Here is a 16,557-nt window from a genome sequence, read left to right as displayed (position 1 = left end):
CAATGTGGCACGATGACATGGTATCTGATTGTTCTTTGCAGCGACATGATATATTAGCAATAATTATCATGTGAAGTAAATTAGACTGTACAATTTTGGCTTTATCATATTAAAGTCCATTTTTCGTCATTGTAAGAAATAGCGTGTACAACTTGTTCAAATACTCGATTTTTACTCGGCACGTACACGCAAAAAAATATCGCAGTCGAAACTACCATTCCGAGGGTTATTTTAAGAATATGCACCGACGATTTTCAGCAGAAAACAAACCCGTTTGATTTTACCATGCTCATGAAAAAAAGCATAACAAATGTGCCTGTTGGAATGTTGTCACATTGAACTGAAACAGTGGTGAATTTGTCTGAAACCATGGTAAAATTTACTGAAATTCCATGGTTGTTTTGAAAACAGAGTGTAGTCTACGGAAATAGTAATTTCTACCACACGGAATTTTTATAATTTTTCAGTGTACTACTCGTGCTGAAAAAATTATCCCTTTGCAACTAGTTTAGTTACACAAACTAGTATTATGCTATGCTGCAAATCGACCCGAATGACTCGTGAAGCGTCACGAACATTTTTCAGGGATCGCTTTTCTGGTTTCTCTTCGAGTAAGTAGGCTTAGTAAGTAGGCAATAAAAAACAAATCAAATGTTCGCGAGTATTTTGCATTGCCCATTTCATTGCCATATTTTCAGGGGTAGGCTTACAGATTTCCACCACTGTCCCCAACACAAAATGAGCGAGAACAAAGCGTTTTATCATCACTTCTCCGTGGGGGCTGTCTATCCGATTTTGTTTTTTCGCACTTGTATACGGGTTAGATAAACTTGTGTTCATCGCTCGCAATTATTCAAAGCAGTTTTTGCCTCTCTTCTATCGTTGTTCGTTATCTATTGAGAACGATTTCTGCAAACCATGATTACACTAAACACCGACATAGCAAACAGTTATAGATGTCGGACGAGTAACCAAATTATCCAACTGCATAACGCTCATACTAATGGTGATCTTTTACGGACACGAAATCCGAGGTGGGTGGTTCAGTGACGAGACATGGCCGTGGAAACAGTGGTTCTATCTCCAAACAGTGGTTCATTGAGAATAAATCAACAGCCTCAGGCTAGTTTGAAGCAAGATGAATACACCATTAGGTGTTCCAATCTGCCAAATTCCCCCGCCGCACATAGGGGTATTTTCGCAATCTAGCCGGAATAAATTATTTTATCTCTCAAACTGCTATACTTCACCTTATTTTATGATACTGTGATGATAATTTAGCTGAAATATAAGTTTTCTTAATTTTCACTTTTTGACCAATGTGCTTTACCCTTTAAAACCTTGAAAAACATTAATAATTTCAATTAATTCGTTCTCGTCATAGCTTCTACCGAAATCAGTTCAACTCTATGTGTTTGCAAGGGGAAACATAGAGGCTAAAAAGATAGTGTCATGGAAATTGCTCTATGACTCTTCCTCTTTTCAGGGATGTTGAATGTATGATATAGGTCATAAATCCTTAAATACAGTACCAAACTAAAAACATCCGCTTTCAAAATGGCGCAAATTTGCGCAAGATTTTTTCTTTCTGATCCTAAAACATGGACATAAATGCGTCCTCTATACTCGAAAATATTGCCGAATAGCATCGAATAAGTGTTTTATGCTTATTGAAAATATGAGGAACATTAACTAGTTTTAGCTCGAAAATGGACTTCGAATTACACTTTTGTATTTCTATTCAGAATCATTTATTCTTGTCAAAAACACGTTTAAATGATACTATTTTGTCTACTTTTTCATGGTATGTACTGATCTGTGGATTACTGTGACAAATATTTGACCACAATAAAACATACCGAACGTAATCAAATTCAACAGAGAAAACCGGTAATTTCCTTAATGAAAAACCTCTAACTTTCTAGAAGTGTAGTGGTAAAACTTTAAATCTAAAAAGAAAACCTAGTACTAGGAGTGGCTCGTCTACTATTCAGAGAAGTTTGAGACATATTTAGACTGCTCTAGGACAATTTTGAAAATTTAACTTTATTCCGGCTAGAATGACGAAATACCCCTATGTGCGCCGTCTTCTCTTCTACAAACTTGACAGGTTGGAGCACCTACTACTGTTTTCATCTTAGTTTGAAGTGCTTCGAACACGGACCTATAAGTCGTATGACTGTAGAGGTCCTGATCGAAGTAGGCTATGCCAGAGGTGTAGAACAGACGGTTACAAAGCTCACACCTCTGACAGGTCTCACCGAGGTTTTTGATCTGTGTTCCGGCATAGACAAACAACATTCTCCCGGTGGGCAGGCTTGTCCGGACCCAAGACGGCACGAGCATGCAGGTCTATGAGAATAAGACTGCTGCTGGTTTACTGTCTGACCCGTACCGCATCCTTGCCGAGAACAGCAGTTGGATTACCGATAAGTCCGGAATAGTCACCATCTGGGCATGCGGGCGGTACCCCATTCACTGTAGTTACCGGTTCACTAGCGTCAAAGGTCATACCCTGCCAGAGTCACTATAGCGAACTTTGACATTCCGAGGAGCACATATATGTGACGTTCTGCAATACAGGATGGACAGAGTCTAGCGAGCGTCAAGAAATTCGATACAGCATAGACTATAGTCATCATCGAGTAAGAAGGCGGACCAGTACGACTAATCCCAGTTGAAGGACTTTCCAGTTTGATCCTGAACTACTTGTAAAGGCCTTGAAATGGGAAAATAAAAGGGAGCCTTGAGTGGCGATGATATACTGGTGGAATGACACGAATGCAAGACTGCATAGAACTAGCTTAAAAGCTAAAATTAAATTGCAATGTGCTAGTAACGAGGAAACCAATAGGATCCAATGTGGCTCATACGTGGTGGTTGCTATTGTCTGGGCAGAGCCCTTTTTAATTCAGTCGGCGACTGGGCCCGGAGGTTCTTGCGCCTTGCGCATGTGTTTTAAGTTTTGTCGTGGGAGTATTCTAGATACTCTCCCTCTGATGTATTACTTTAATGCTGGCCAGGGTTTTGGTTTTAGTAGGTTGGGTGAGAATTTCAACCCCGCAGTACACTGGGGTCGCTTGTTACGCGGTTTTTATTATTCTTAATTTCCGTGAATTACAAAATGCTTTCATTTCTTCATTTGTGTTTTGCTATTTCTCAGTCTACCTTGAGGACCAGTCTCCCGGAATCCAGAACTGAATGCACTCGCGTTTTCAAGGACATCCCATTCAAAACGGAAGCTACGCACAACTATCATTTTTATTATTCCAGCTTTGCTGCGTCGCAGCATGCGTAGAATAATAAAACTGACAGCTGTGTGTGGCTTTCGTTTTGAATGGGGTGCCCTTGAAAACGCGAGTGCGTTCAGTTTTTTTTCGATTTTTTGGTGGATTTTTTCGTGGGGTCAACTCAATGTTTTTTTTTCCTTTGTCTGTCAATGAGCTCAGGCCGAGATGATCCATCTTGCTAACTCAATGTTATAATAAATTAAATGGCCAGAGATTACCAAAAACAAACCACGTAAAAAAGCGACCCGAGTGTACTTGACTTACCTCCCTCAGAGGTATGGTTGCAGATTTCCGTTTTCCCCGCACTAAGCAAACACGTACATGGAGACGCATGGTGGCTCACCATAGTGTTTATATGCTCCCCAACATAATAGATGCAACGCTAATTACCTCCAAACGTATTTTAGGCAAAACCCGCAAAAAAAAAACAAGATAGCAAATCTCGAAATGACGTTTAATGGCAAGGAAACATGTCATTGGCAAATGGTACGGATGTTCGAGCAAGAACACATTTTTGTCCATTTTGGTCGAACAAGAACACATGTAGTCCTTCGTATTCGAAGAAACTGCAAAAACTCGCAATCGTGATCGATATTTACGAAGATTTTTTTATACTCTTTGCATTTACTCTGCCACATATGTATGTACTTGTAAACAAAAAAAAAGTGCCAAAAAAACGCAGTAAAGCCGGTTCGGTATGCAGCGTAAGTCCAGTAGTGTATTTTTTGCAATCGTAATGCTAGTATTTTTATCACTGATGGCGAATCAACGAAATTTATATTTGTAAAATTGTATCTCCAGAACGGCTTAACAGTTCTAAAACTTTGATATGTAAAATTTGTATATCCATAAAAAACGGAGTCGTTGAAAACCTTCGCAGTAAATCTCATTATCAAAAGAAATATTTTTAAAGTAGAAGTAGATTTTCCATAATTCTGGACATCCTAATAGAAAAATAAAAATGATCATTTTATTATTTATCAAGTAATTAATAAAAGTAGACATTCCAACCCTTAAAACGCAAATAAAAAAGCTTTATGAAACAGAAAGTACCTAAAATTGGAGGAAAACAGCAGCCCAGAGAAACAGACGTCACACTTGAAAAGCAATCTAATCGATCATCATGGAAACATTATCACTCAATGCTGTGTGTGAACAAGCGGCTAGCAGATGGCAGTAGTGCACTAACGACAAGCACTAGCAAAACCAATGGTACACATGGCACCGCCACCGATTGCCGATTAACCACCTACAAAAAATGAATACGCCGTTAAAAAAAGTGAACGATGGGTCATACATATCTAGAGTGGGACGACTATTTCTCTGTGCATACATGATTCGATGTGTGAATGTGTGTTTCTAATTCCTACTGAAAATAGAATTTTATCATTTGCTTTGTTGTACTTCATTTACAGTTTTATAAATTAATGCTATTTGTTGTCTGCTGTGTCGCATATTTTAAAATGTAGATTGTATGATGGCTTATTTCCAATATTTAGAATAAGCACTTTGAAAACCCCAATTAATTGTTCTTATGCTTTTTAACTTTCTGGTATGTGTTAAAAAAAAAACTATGGAAAATATGAACAAATATAAACAAACAAACAAATATTTTTTAGACAATATGGGCAATATTTTTTTGTAAAAGTAAATGATCTAAATTTGAGTAAAAGAACCGACAGCATGACATATCTGCTATATTCTGCAAGGCGATTTACAAATTGAACAATGTAAGTTGCTAATTTCCAAAATATGATTTCATTTTCGTTTTTAAGCAATTACAACCCTTTGAATAATCGTGCTCGAGAAGTTTTAAAACCTTTTTTGATTCCTATTATTTAGTGCTGTGAAACGTAAACCTTCCTAGAAATTCAAACTGCTGATGCGCTTAAAGTGTTTTTCGAGTCACAATGTAGAAAGGAATGAGATGCGAACTAAAAGAACCATTACTCTATATGATACAAACGTATTGCGTGTTTCGGCGAGAAGTAGTAACAAATAAGCTTGGAACCATTCATCCACTCTTTATATTCAAATTATGTAATCGAAATGAGGAACTTGGCAGCAGAAAGGTGAATTTAAAACTACACAGGAAAAAGTAACACTGATGAGAAATATTCCATCTTCCAAACAAGTACTCTAGGATGCATTCGTAAATTGATATTAATTGTGATGCACTTTAAGGTGTTTATTGTAACTCCATATTCCAATAATTATTAATGCATGTAGCCTTAGTCAATAGCATTACACTAGCACAACGTGAACCAAAACCACTGTGTGAAACAGAACTGGCTTTTCAGTTTTAGCTGGTTTAAAGGATAACGGTTGGATACAAATCGCCTCTGGTGAAGTAAACTTGATAAAAAATAAATGGTGTAAGCCTTACATTTTCAGGATTGATTATTAAACATATGTGGTTTTGTACTCAATTTTCTCAGTAATGCGATTTACAATTTTGGAATTATTGTTTAAGACATTTTTTCTTAAAAAAGTATTAAGTAGGTGGTGATAAAGCAAATTATTTTACATACATTACCGCAGATTAGAATGTGGCTGGTGTTATTATCCGTTTCTTCCTCGGGTCATTTCCATGTAGTTTAGAGGGGACGAAGTTGTTTTGAGCTACCGTTCCACGGAAGGCTGGAGAAGGTTCGCATTGAGCGCAGTTGTTGTTCGGTCCGATAACCAATCAATACATTTTGTCGCTTCTTACCTAATGATTTGCAATCACTTGGAATACATTAATTTGCAAGCTATCAATACATAACATGGCGTGAGAAAAATCTGGATGTACAGTGCAATTATAAGTTATGGGCGATACGCTTATTAGGTAAGAGCTGTTTCCGAATTTTCACCCCATGTGCTCCCCTTCTAAGTGGTGTACGGAATCAAATAGCATCACCGTGCACTACTCGTCAAACTAAGTCTATCAACCGATTGTCATGAATATTCATGGGTCTATAATACAATAAGTAAGATTGATTTACGCCTAACTCTTCACTTTAATGCTTCAATTCCTCCAAATGCTTGTACTTTTTTTTGTCAAATGAACTCATAAGATGTTGTACAAGTTATTACCAAAATTTCCATGCTTTCAATCTTCACCAACAATGAAATGGCTCATTTTATTGTCTGAGTTGATTATTTGACTTAATTAAGGTCAACTCCAATTTCCAGGTCAATTTGACTTCGGAATGAATTCCTAGAGGAATTCGGAATGAATTCCTGGAGGAATTCGGAATGAATTCCTGGAGGAATTCGGAATGAATTCCTGGAGGAATTCGGAATGAATTCCTGGAGGAATTCGGAATGAATTCCTGGAGGAATTCAGAATGATTTCCTGGAGGAATTCAGGATGAATGTTAAGAAAATTATTTTTAGTGGAATGTCTTCACTTGTCATAAGACGAGTTTGTACAATCACATTTAATTCCACCACTTAATTGTACCTTGACAGATACGTATTTCGACCTCAACAGTAAGGTCGTCTTCAGTGTCCCGTACTTGACTCGACTTATAGGATGAATTCCTGGAGGAGTTCAGGAGGAATTCCCGGGGGAATCCAGGATAAATTATTGGGGGAATTCAGAATGAATTCCTAGAAGAATTCAGAGTAAATTCCTAGAGGAATTTAAAATTAATTTCAGGAGAAATTTAAAGTGAATTTCCAGAGGAATTCAGAATGAATTCCTGGAGGAATTCAGAATAAATTCCTGAAGGAATTCAGAATAAATTCCTGGAGGAATTCGGACTGAATAGGCAGGAGGAATTCAGACTGAATAGGCAGGAGGAATTCAGAATAAATTCCTGGAGGAATTCAGAATAAATTCCTGGAGGAATTCGGACTGAATAGGCAGGAGGAATTCAGACTGAATAGGCAGGAGGAATTCAGAATAAATTCCTGGAGGAATTCAGAATGAATTTATCCTGAATTCCTTCAAGAATTCTTCCTGAATTCTTCATAGAATCCATCCTGAATTCTTCAAAAAAATCCTGAATTCTTCAAGAAGTTAACCCGGATTTCCTCCAGGAAATCATTCTAAATTCCTCCAGAAATTCATTCTGAACACCTCCAGGAATTTCCCAGGAATTCATTTTGATTCATCATGCATTCTCCTGCCTATTAACTCTGAATACCTCCGAATTCCTCCAAGAATTCATTCTAAACTCCTTCAAGAATTTCCCAGGAATTCATTTTGATTTCTCCCAGGAATTCATTCTGGATTCCCCAAGGGATTAATTTTGCTTCCCGCCCGGAATTAATTCTGAATTTTTCCAGGAATTCATTTTGATTTCCCCCGTGATTCTTTTTTTATGCCTTTATTAGAATATTTTTTTAATTATAATATTAAGTACATCACTAGAAATCCCCAGGAATTCATTCTGGATTTCCCAAGAATTCATTCAGAACTCCTCCAAGAATTCAGTCACAATTCCCCCAGGAAATTTTGAAATTTCTAGTGGAGCTCCTCCAGAATTCCGTCCTCAGTTCATCAAGGAATTCCTCCTGGGGTTCCTGCAGGAATTCTTTATAAGGTTGATCCATGATATCTATTTGAAATTTCTACAAGAATCCTTCCTGGACTTTTAAAATTTATGTTTTTTGAGAATTCAATATTTTTTGGGGAATTCAGAATAAATTTTCCTGGGGAAATTCAGAACGAATTCCTGGGGAGCGGAATTCAAAGTGAATTCTTTAACTGCTTTAGGAATTATTCTTGGAGTTTCTCCAAATATTCCTACTGGAATTCTTGTCGAAACTTCTCATGGAAATCCTCCTGGAACTACTTTTTGGATTGCTGCAGGAAATCACATATTTTTTCCTGGAATTCCTTCAGGTATTCATCAACGAATTCCTGCGGTAATAACTTCAGCAATATCTCTCAGGAATTCCTTTCAGAGCATCACTGGGAAATCCTCCAACATCTTCAAAAAAAATTCAACTGAAAACTCTTTAGGATCTTCACCTGTATCAATAGAATAAACTCCCCATAATTTCAAAAGAAGATTCATTTTTCAATATTCATTAGATTTTTGATTGTGTAAGCAATGCAAAATAGAATAGCATGACGAACTAATTTTGTACCTACTTTCCACAATTTCAATTATAATAAAAGATTTAATTATAGTTATTTATTCGGTTGTTTGCTATCATATTGTACTCATTCTTCAAATTGTTCTGTTATGCTAAATAAAGAAGGATCCATAACGTACGGATAAATAAATCACGCGGATATTGGTAATATTCAAACCGCCGACTCCTTTCGTCACGATCTCTGCATTGAACATTTAAAATCGCCAAACTTTTAGAAACGCGTTAGGTTTTGTTTTGGAAGGATCCTGGATTAAATTTTTCGGAATTATAGTTTCCGCATATTCTTTGAAATCACAATAGTAGTTTGTGCAACAAGTTGCAAAAAGATGATTGTTTCAGCACGAGTTGTACGTTTATCCAACGAGGCTTGCCGAGGTTTTTTCGTTTTCGGGTGGGCAACTTTTTCGACTTCCTAAGCATAGTGTATCCATTGTGTTCGCCACACAAGATGCACACTCATGCAATGGCGGTCATAGACAAGTTTTCAAGAGAGAAAAGATATGCAAAACAGAGCAAAACAAGTTTGAAACATACAGTTTTCAGGTAAATCTTCACAAATAAATTGTTTCTGCGCTTACTTTTGAGACCCCAAATATCCAAAACACCAAAACATCTGAATATGTATATCTACTTCTGTTATTATCGATACATTTTATAGAAATTTTGATATGTGAGTAACAATTCAATGGAAAGCAAACGCAAGTAATTATAAATTAGAACGATTTTTTTAGTTTAGTTGTTTTGAATCGATATTGAGTTATTTGACATTGATTAAACTTATCTATGGCATTATAAAAACATTATCAGATCAATTGGAACGAAAATCTACTGCCGATTGAATCTACTTACATTTTCTTAACTTAACACATGCGCTGAGATATTTTAACATTATGTACCAAAACAGAGTTAGTAAATCGGTTGGCCACCTACTTTACACCACCTAATTTTATGTAAATGACTTCAAATGCATGTTTATATTGATATTCAAATAATAAATTGTAAATCGCATCACTAATAAATTGAGTAATAACATCTTATAAGAAATTATACTTTTCGTTATCATGGTAGGTAGAGGAAACAAATTTTAACAAATATAAGAATAATTTTAAAATTTGGCAAATTATCGAAAAGTATGGGCATATTTCAAATCCTTCTATTCATTCACGCGTATTTTGTCGATTGTTTGATTCCGTTAAATTATTTTTTAAACCATTAGTCAGCCGATCGAACTTCAGCTTTTAATCCAATATTGCTATCAATGTACAAAACACTACATAAAAAAGTCATGCAAACAGCCGTTCGCATACGTAAAATGTTGCTTAAATTAGTCCAATTTCTACTACGTAATGCTGTTTATGAATCGACAGTTTGGTTGAAATTTTACTACCATTCAGAAAGGTATAATTCCTTATCTTTAGTACAAATCTCTTCATTCCTGACCATATGAATCAACGTGTGTAAGGCTACGAAATACCGAGCGCAAGAGCTGCTGCGGGTCAGCTCTCCGCAAGATCATGCTTCTGAATGCAAAACACTCACCCGTAGTTGAAGCTGTTTTCCATGTCCTTGTTGTACCAGGACTGGCTGTGACCGCCGCCGCCACCGCCATGGTTGCGATTGGAATGGTGCGAGTGATGAGGAGAGAACGGCATGCGAGAGCGATTTCTTGGGGCGGCACCCCGTGAGTACGGTCGCCTCGACGTTCCCGAATGGCCCGGATTCATGGTTGGATGTGCGTACCACCACTATTTCTCGGTCTGCTACAATCACTTTTTTTTACAATAATTTGCACACCCCAAAAGTATTGTTACAACGTTCAGGGTACGCACAGGATATTAGTCTTCTTTGTTTTCACTCTCCGTGGTACAGATTTATATTCAAACAGCAACTACGAAGTCACTCTTCTTCTGAGCAGCTTTTTTCATCAGGCGAGGAATATAAAATAAATGAAGATTTTTTTACGCTGAATATTTTGCCCGTGCTTGTATTGTTTATTTTCCCAGCTTCTTTGATTTTTTTCTTTTCCTATGTTTATTTTAGTTTGCTGACCACTTGCACAAAGGGCGGGCAACGCTAGTCGAGAACGGAGATTTCTATTTGCAATTATCCAATGAAGCCGGCTTCATGCACCTTAAAAATGGTCTTGAATTCACGTAACACTTTATTTCATTGAGGCCTCAAGAATACAGATCACATACATTCGGGCACGATGCAATTCACGAACTGTTTCGTTTATTACGCTTCTATGGAGTACAATCGTCTAATTCATTCATGGGTCGCAAACCTAAATCGTTCGAGGTCTGCTTTGCCTTTGCCTACACATTAAAGACACTGACATACACTGACATCGATGTTGTTTGTTGTACGCGGCTGCTTCACGGTCCACAGTGTTCCACGGACGCGTCACCACCAGTTTATGGATGCACAATAGGGGAAAACTGAAAGCAAACACGTGATGAATTTAATAACGACGCAGAAAGGAAAGGGGTCACCCATGCGGGTGGACGGGGAAAATGTGTGCGGTGGCAACGTGGTCGAATTTTCTTCTACCGTCATTCCATATCGAATCAATTGAATTTTCTATGTGATGTATCACATTAACAGTTGACTAACGACTGAGAAGTTTGGAGCCTTCCTCTATACTTTGGGCATTTCCTAATACCTGTTACGATTATAAAACATGTTTTTTTTTTCAAATTCATAGATATCTATAAAAGGAATCGAACATTGATACGACATGGAATGACTGAAGCGTTATTCTACACTGCTATTTAATACCCGTTCACCCAGAAGCAAGACGCATGTGACGCTGTTTGGTGTTCGTGAGCGTTCCAACGCTATCAGGACACGGCGTGGTGCGACTACCGCAGTAATTTATCGTTCAGCTTTTGTTTGTTTCCGGATTAACGGGGGTACAGCACCTTGGCGCAACTTCTCTGTCCGTTGCCGGGAAACTTCTTGTCTTCTTCACGAAACCACTTCTGCTCGGTAGCCTGGGCTTCAAGAATCGATTTTGGCATCCACTCACAAGATCTGGGCGGCAGACGCTGACCAGAAAGTCTGCCGAAGAGAATCGGATAAGAAAACGGAGAGAAACGATGGGAAAATGTTAATTTATTGCACTGTCTGAACTTTCGATTTCAATGTACAATGTGTCCGCCGCGCTGGGTATGCGGTAAGCTCCTCAGTAATAATTATATAAGAAAACGCACGAAGTTAACCTTAAACTAGACGCACAAAGCGGACACGAAAGATATAGCTCTCTATGCGCTCCCATTCGTATGCATGCTTTTCGGTTTGGCTTTAGCCGTACGCAAACATCGTTATATTACTTTGAACTGTTTATCAACAAGAGCGTAAATAAAAAAAATATCTTTGGGAATTGTAATTCTCCGCGAAGAAACAAACAGCTGGCCCAATCGGGGGAAAAGAGAAGAAGCGCACCGTCGTAGCTATAGTCCCAGCTTTGACTTTTCACGCCATTCAACCGACGACGGCGTTCAATTGAGCCCCTTCTACAGTGCTACGAAATGTGAGGATTTATGCTGTCCTGGGCCACCACGACACGACATCAAAAGGCAGTGGCCTCGATGATGCGCATGGCACGGTTCCGGAGTTGTGCTCATGCGTCCTCGTATATTTCTGTACCATTATTATCCGGCCAGGCGCTTCTGGTACATGGAAACGTTGTTGGAATGAATATGGAAACTTTTTGTATAGAACTTGAGCACCAACGGCATACGATGACAAGGATTTGTTTGGAAACAATGATACCTCGTTATGCCCTTTTTGTATTTGTAGGAGAAGAATACACTTGAACGTGGAGCGGTTTGCCTGGCACTGTTTCCGTACGGCTGGTGACGTGTTTATGGCGTTCTATGCTGTTCTTTCAACAATTTCTGGCACTTCATGCTTTCAATTAGTTAAAATGAAAATGTTGTGCTGGTTTTATTTAGCACGCCACCATCGAAAGAGTTATGTATGGTGTGCTTTCAGTATTTGTGAAGAATCCAGTAACACATGTAAAAGAAACATGTCTCAAATTTACAAACAGTGAGCAATGAAAGTGTGTACAATAATTATTTTATAACTCAACCTGGTACATGTACTTTAAGCGGTACCTTGACTGGTTCCAGGGGGTACCTAAGACAGAGATTTGTAATGGCAGAGATTGTATTGAACTTCAAAATATTGATCTTATTGAATATTTTTAGTTACTTCTTCATTATTGACTGGAACTAGTGATGTTGATTAGCGAACCAACTAGTAAAGTGTATGTTAAAATCACAGATTCTAGAACTTAGGCCTAGTTGTTCTGGTCAAAAGGGAAGGCAACTAGTGTCGATCAGGGCTTATTTCGATGCACCGAGGCACTATGGGGAATTCTCATACAAATGAGCGGCCGAAAATATTGTTTCATTGAAAACTGTTTCTATGCAACATATATTATGCGAAAGAATATTTATGGACTCGTTTTAACACTTTAAAGGCCATCGTTAACCCTTCAAAACATGTCACTGGCGAAAAGAAAAAAAAATCTCAATTTTTTTTTGGCATTTTTTTTTGTTTGTTTACAATACAGCTTGCATAAAATAGCAAACAACCATATTTCTAGAAATAATGTTGTTAATTTTCTAATCATTACGACTTACGAGATATAGAGTATAAAACCCACAATTTTCAAGAAAACTTTGGTTGCAGCGTTCTCGTAAAAGCGCAAATATGCGCAAGCAAAGCACTCACTAAAAGGTGCTATTAGCGTTATATTTCAATCCCCAATTTACAGATGAGGGGACATTTGAGGACATTAGGTTTGCGGGACCATTTTATAGCGAAGAATTATGATAGTTAAAGTTTTTCTTCTACAACTTTTTGATATTAACCTTTGCGTGCAAAATAAACTAAACCATCAAAAAGCTAAAGTTTTCAGCTTTGAAATGGTATATAAAACTTTATATTTGGAGAAAAATTGACTTCATAACATACAAATCAAAGTAAGGAACGATTTTTTATTTTTATCAGCTTTTTTCACTTCGCCAGCCCATATCTTTTGACATAATAAACATAGCGCTTCAATATTTTCCGTTTCTCTTATCTAGGGTATATACTTTCATATGATATATAAATTAGACAAATAGGAGATAGTAAATTTTTCGATTAATGGCCACCCTTTCCCCATAGTGCAAGGGCTCCTTTTGACATACTATCAAAATAAATTACAATGCGAGCTTCTTTCAAAATTGATGCATCGTCATCCAGTACACATTTTGAAATCCAATAAGATTTTTTACCATAAAACGGAACGTCCATTGCAGCTTGACCGTCTACAAGTGTGACTCCATTGTTGCTATATACCGAAAAACAAATCTGCATGCAATACAAGTTATAAACTTTTTAAACGCCAAGTCAAAAAAACCATCGGACTGGATTAAAATCATATGCTTATTGAACCGGATTGGGTATATGCCGATGCTGAGGACATTTCAAAACCCTTGGTTGATCCGATAGATACCTTGGGTTGAACTCGAGAACTTTTTGGAGTACTTATTGGCTTTGTTTTGCATGATGCGCACATACTTATTGAACCTTCTTATTGGCATTACATCCCCACACTGGGACAGAGCCGCCTCGCAGCTTAGTGTTCATTAAGCACTTCCACAGTTATTAACTGCGAGGTTTCTAAGCCAGGTTACCATTTTTGCATTGGTATATCATGAGGCTAACACGATGATACTTTTATGCCCAGGGAAGTCGAGACAATTTCCAATCCGAAAATTGCCTAGGCCGGCACCGGGAATCGAACCCAGCCACCCTCAGCATGGTCTTGCTTTGTAGCCGCGCGTCTTACCGCACGGCTAAGGAGGGCCCCACTTACTTATTGAACCGTTCTGGGTAAATACCGATGATGAGGACATTTCAATAGTTCTGATTGTTCTAATACTTTGGGTCAAACTCGATAACGTTTTGGAGTACCAAGAAATCCGGGGTTTACATGATGCGCCAAGGCAAAACGGAAACGGCAGCAGAAGAATTTGCCAAGGCAATGTTGCACCTGGTGATGTTGCTGTGGATGATCGACGTCAATCCGCCGATGGCAACTGATCATGTGATCACAAGGGTGATGAATCAGTGCGTGATCCATTGCTACTACGTTTGCATCCGGATGGAAACGGATATGTCCGGCAGACCAGGATTGCTGGAGATGTTCAATAAGAGGTTTCCTCGGTTTGCAACTTAGCTTGACCAGAACAAATTTTACACACCCAGAGAGATATTATGTCATAGAATATGACTACTCCTGAAGACGTAGAGTACAGCAAGCAGGAAGTGCATATGGAACTAGAAGAGGAAGAGGAGGCAAGAAAAGATCTATTTTTGATGTAAGGGTGATCATTTGCGACATTTCTTTGAAATGTATTTTTGTAATCTTTCGAGTTAGGGGATCGTACTATTCTACAAAGTTATATAGAATTTAATTCTAAGCATTTTTGATTGAAAAAACTGTCATTTTATCTCATATAGGTAATGTTTTATGACAAAATTACTACATATAGATCGGGTGGACCCGCAAATAAAAAAATCAAAATTTTTGATTTTTTTTTAAATCGCGGCTTTTGAACTACTAGACCGATTTTCAAAGTGTTCTCACAAAATAAATGCTTACAAGCGCTACTTGAGTGAAGAATTTAGAATAAATTGATTTTATATGGCAGAATAACAAATTGATTTCCGCAATCTCTAAGTGAGAGTTTTCAACGACTCCCTGCTTAAATTTCTTTAATTGATCTTCTAATTTTACTAATACATAATAAAAATTAGAGATGTTCGACAGCCTGTACCAAAGATATATTTTTTAGGTCCTCGATTCATTATACAAGTATTTGGTGGGGTTTTGGTCACCGTAAAACTTTATATGGTTTGTTGATTTTTATCGGTGATCAAAAATACACAATTTCCGTTTTCTAATAACGTTTCGGCTTACTCCATTCAGCCATCATCAGATATTGAAAAACGTACACTTGCCACCAGTGTGGTTTGATAACTATTTTACGTTTTTACGGAAATGACCATATCTCTGCGTGGTTTATATGAATTCTCGATCTACAGCCAGCATTGGCCGGCATATTAGTTCTAATTTATGGAGAAAATATAAAACATGATGAAAGTAAACGTCACATAAAATGACAAGCAGTACAAAAAATGCATTTTGAACATACCATCGGAAAATCCGGAACATCTCCGGTGGCCAAGGGCCAATCTGAGGTTCTGCATAAAGACAGAATACTAGAAGAGTTTCCGCGTCCGATGGTCCCGGTTTTATCAAAATCGTCTTTTTCTGATTCGAATTTCAACAAAATTTTGCCTATCTCAATAACCTTTTTGTCTAACCCCTGTATATAGGGAATCCCAGCAAACATGGGACAATTATGCATCCACCGGAAGTGCAGTAGAACGCTCAGAAAAATAAAAATTTTACATGTAAAAAGGCTATAACATGGTTGAAAATGCAGCTATCAATCATCTTATGTAACCAAAAGAAGAGCTATCCAAAAACCGTAAAGCGATGCTAAGACAGTTCTTGAAAATACAGTGAACTCTCCCTAACTCGATATTCTGTAACTCGATATTTTCTCTAACTCGATGAAATTCAAAGTCCCTTGAATCTAGCATATTGCGCCCTCTCCGTAAGTCGATATCTCCCTTACTCAATATTCTCTAAGTCGAAGTAATTTTCTAAAGCATTTTCACCTCGCTAACTCGATGTTGTTAGAAGCAGTACATGCACGACATAGTTAGTAGTTAGAACTTAGAAGTGAAAAGTGAGAAGTGAGAAATGAGATATGAGAAATAAGAAGTTAGAAGTGAAGAATAAGAAGTGAGATATGAGATGTGAGGTATGAGACGTGAGATATGAGAAGTGAGAAGTTAGAAATGAGAAATTAAAAGTGAGAGATGGAAAGTGAGAAATGAGAAGTGAGAAATGAGAAGTGAGAAGTTTGAAGTAAGAAGTGAGAAATAAGTAGTAGGAAGTAGAAAATACAGAGTAAGAAGTGAGAAATTCGGAGTGCGAAGAGAGTTATGAGAAGTGAAAAGTATGAAGGAAGGAGAGATAAGTGGAAAGTTAGAAGTTGAATTGAAATGTGATAAGTGAGAAATGAGAACTCAGAAGTGA

The 16,557-nt window shown here is 37.6% G+C and overlaps 1 protein-coding gene across 8 annotated transcripts in view; it reads right to left on the bottom strand.

The window, feature by feature from the left end:
- LOC134227894 (RING finger protein 44-like) overlaps positions 1–16,557 on the bottom strand; it is a 77,721-nt gene that overhangs the window by 19,806 nt on the left and 41,358 nt on the right. For 7 of the 8 annotated variants that reach the window (XM_062709594.1, XM_062709595.1, XM_062709593.1 and 4 more), the window contains 2 exons: positions 11,163–11,444; positions 9,924–10,822 (listed from right to left, as the gene is read on the bottom strand). In XM_062709594.1, the coding sequence (XP_062565578.1) occupies positions 9,924–10,108 (185 nt within the window). In that variant the 5' untranslated portion in view covers positions 10,109–10,822; positions 11,163–11,444. The remainder of the gene's footprint in view (positions 1–9,923; positions 10,823–11,162; positions 11,445–16,557) is intronic. The other variant, XM_062709596.1, reaches the window with a different exon arrangement.

Source organism: Armigeres subalbatus, chromosome 3 (genome assembly GCF_024139115.2).
Source record: "Armigeres subalbatus isolate Guangzhou_Male chromosome 3, GZ_Asu_2, whole genome shotgun sequence".
Classification (NCBI taxonomy): domain Eukaryota; kingdom Metazoa; phylum Arthropoda; class Insecta; order Diptera; family Culicidae; genus Armigeres; species Armigeres subalbatus.
This window is presented reverse-complemented; position numbering and strand designations above follow the sequence as displayed.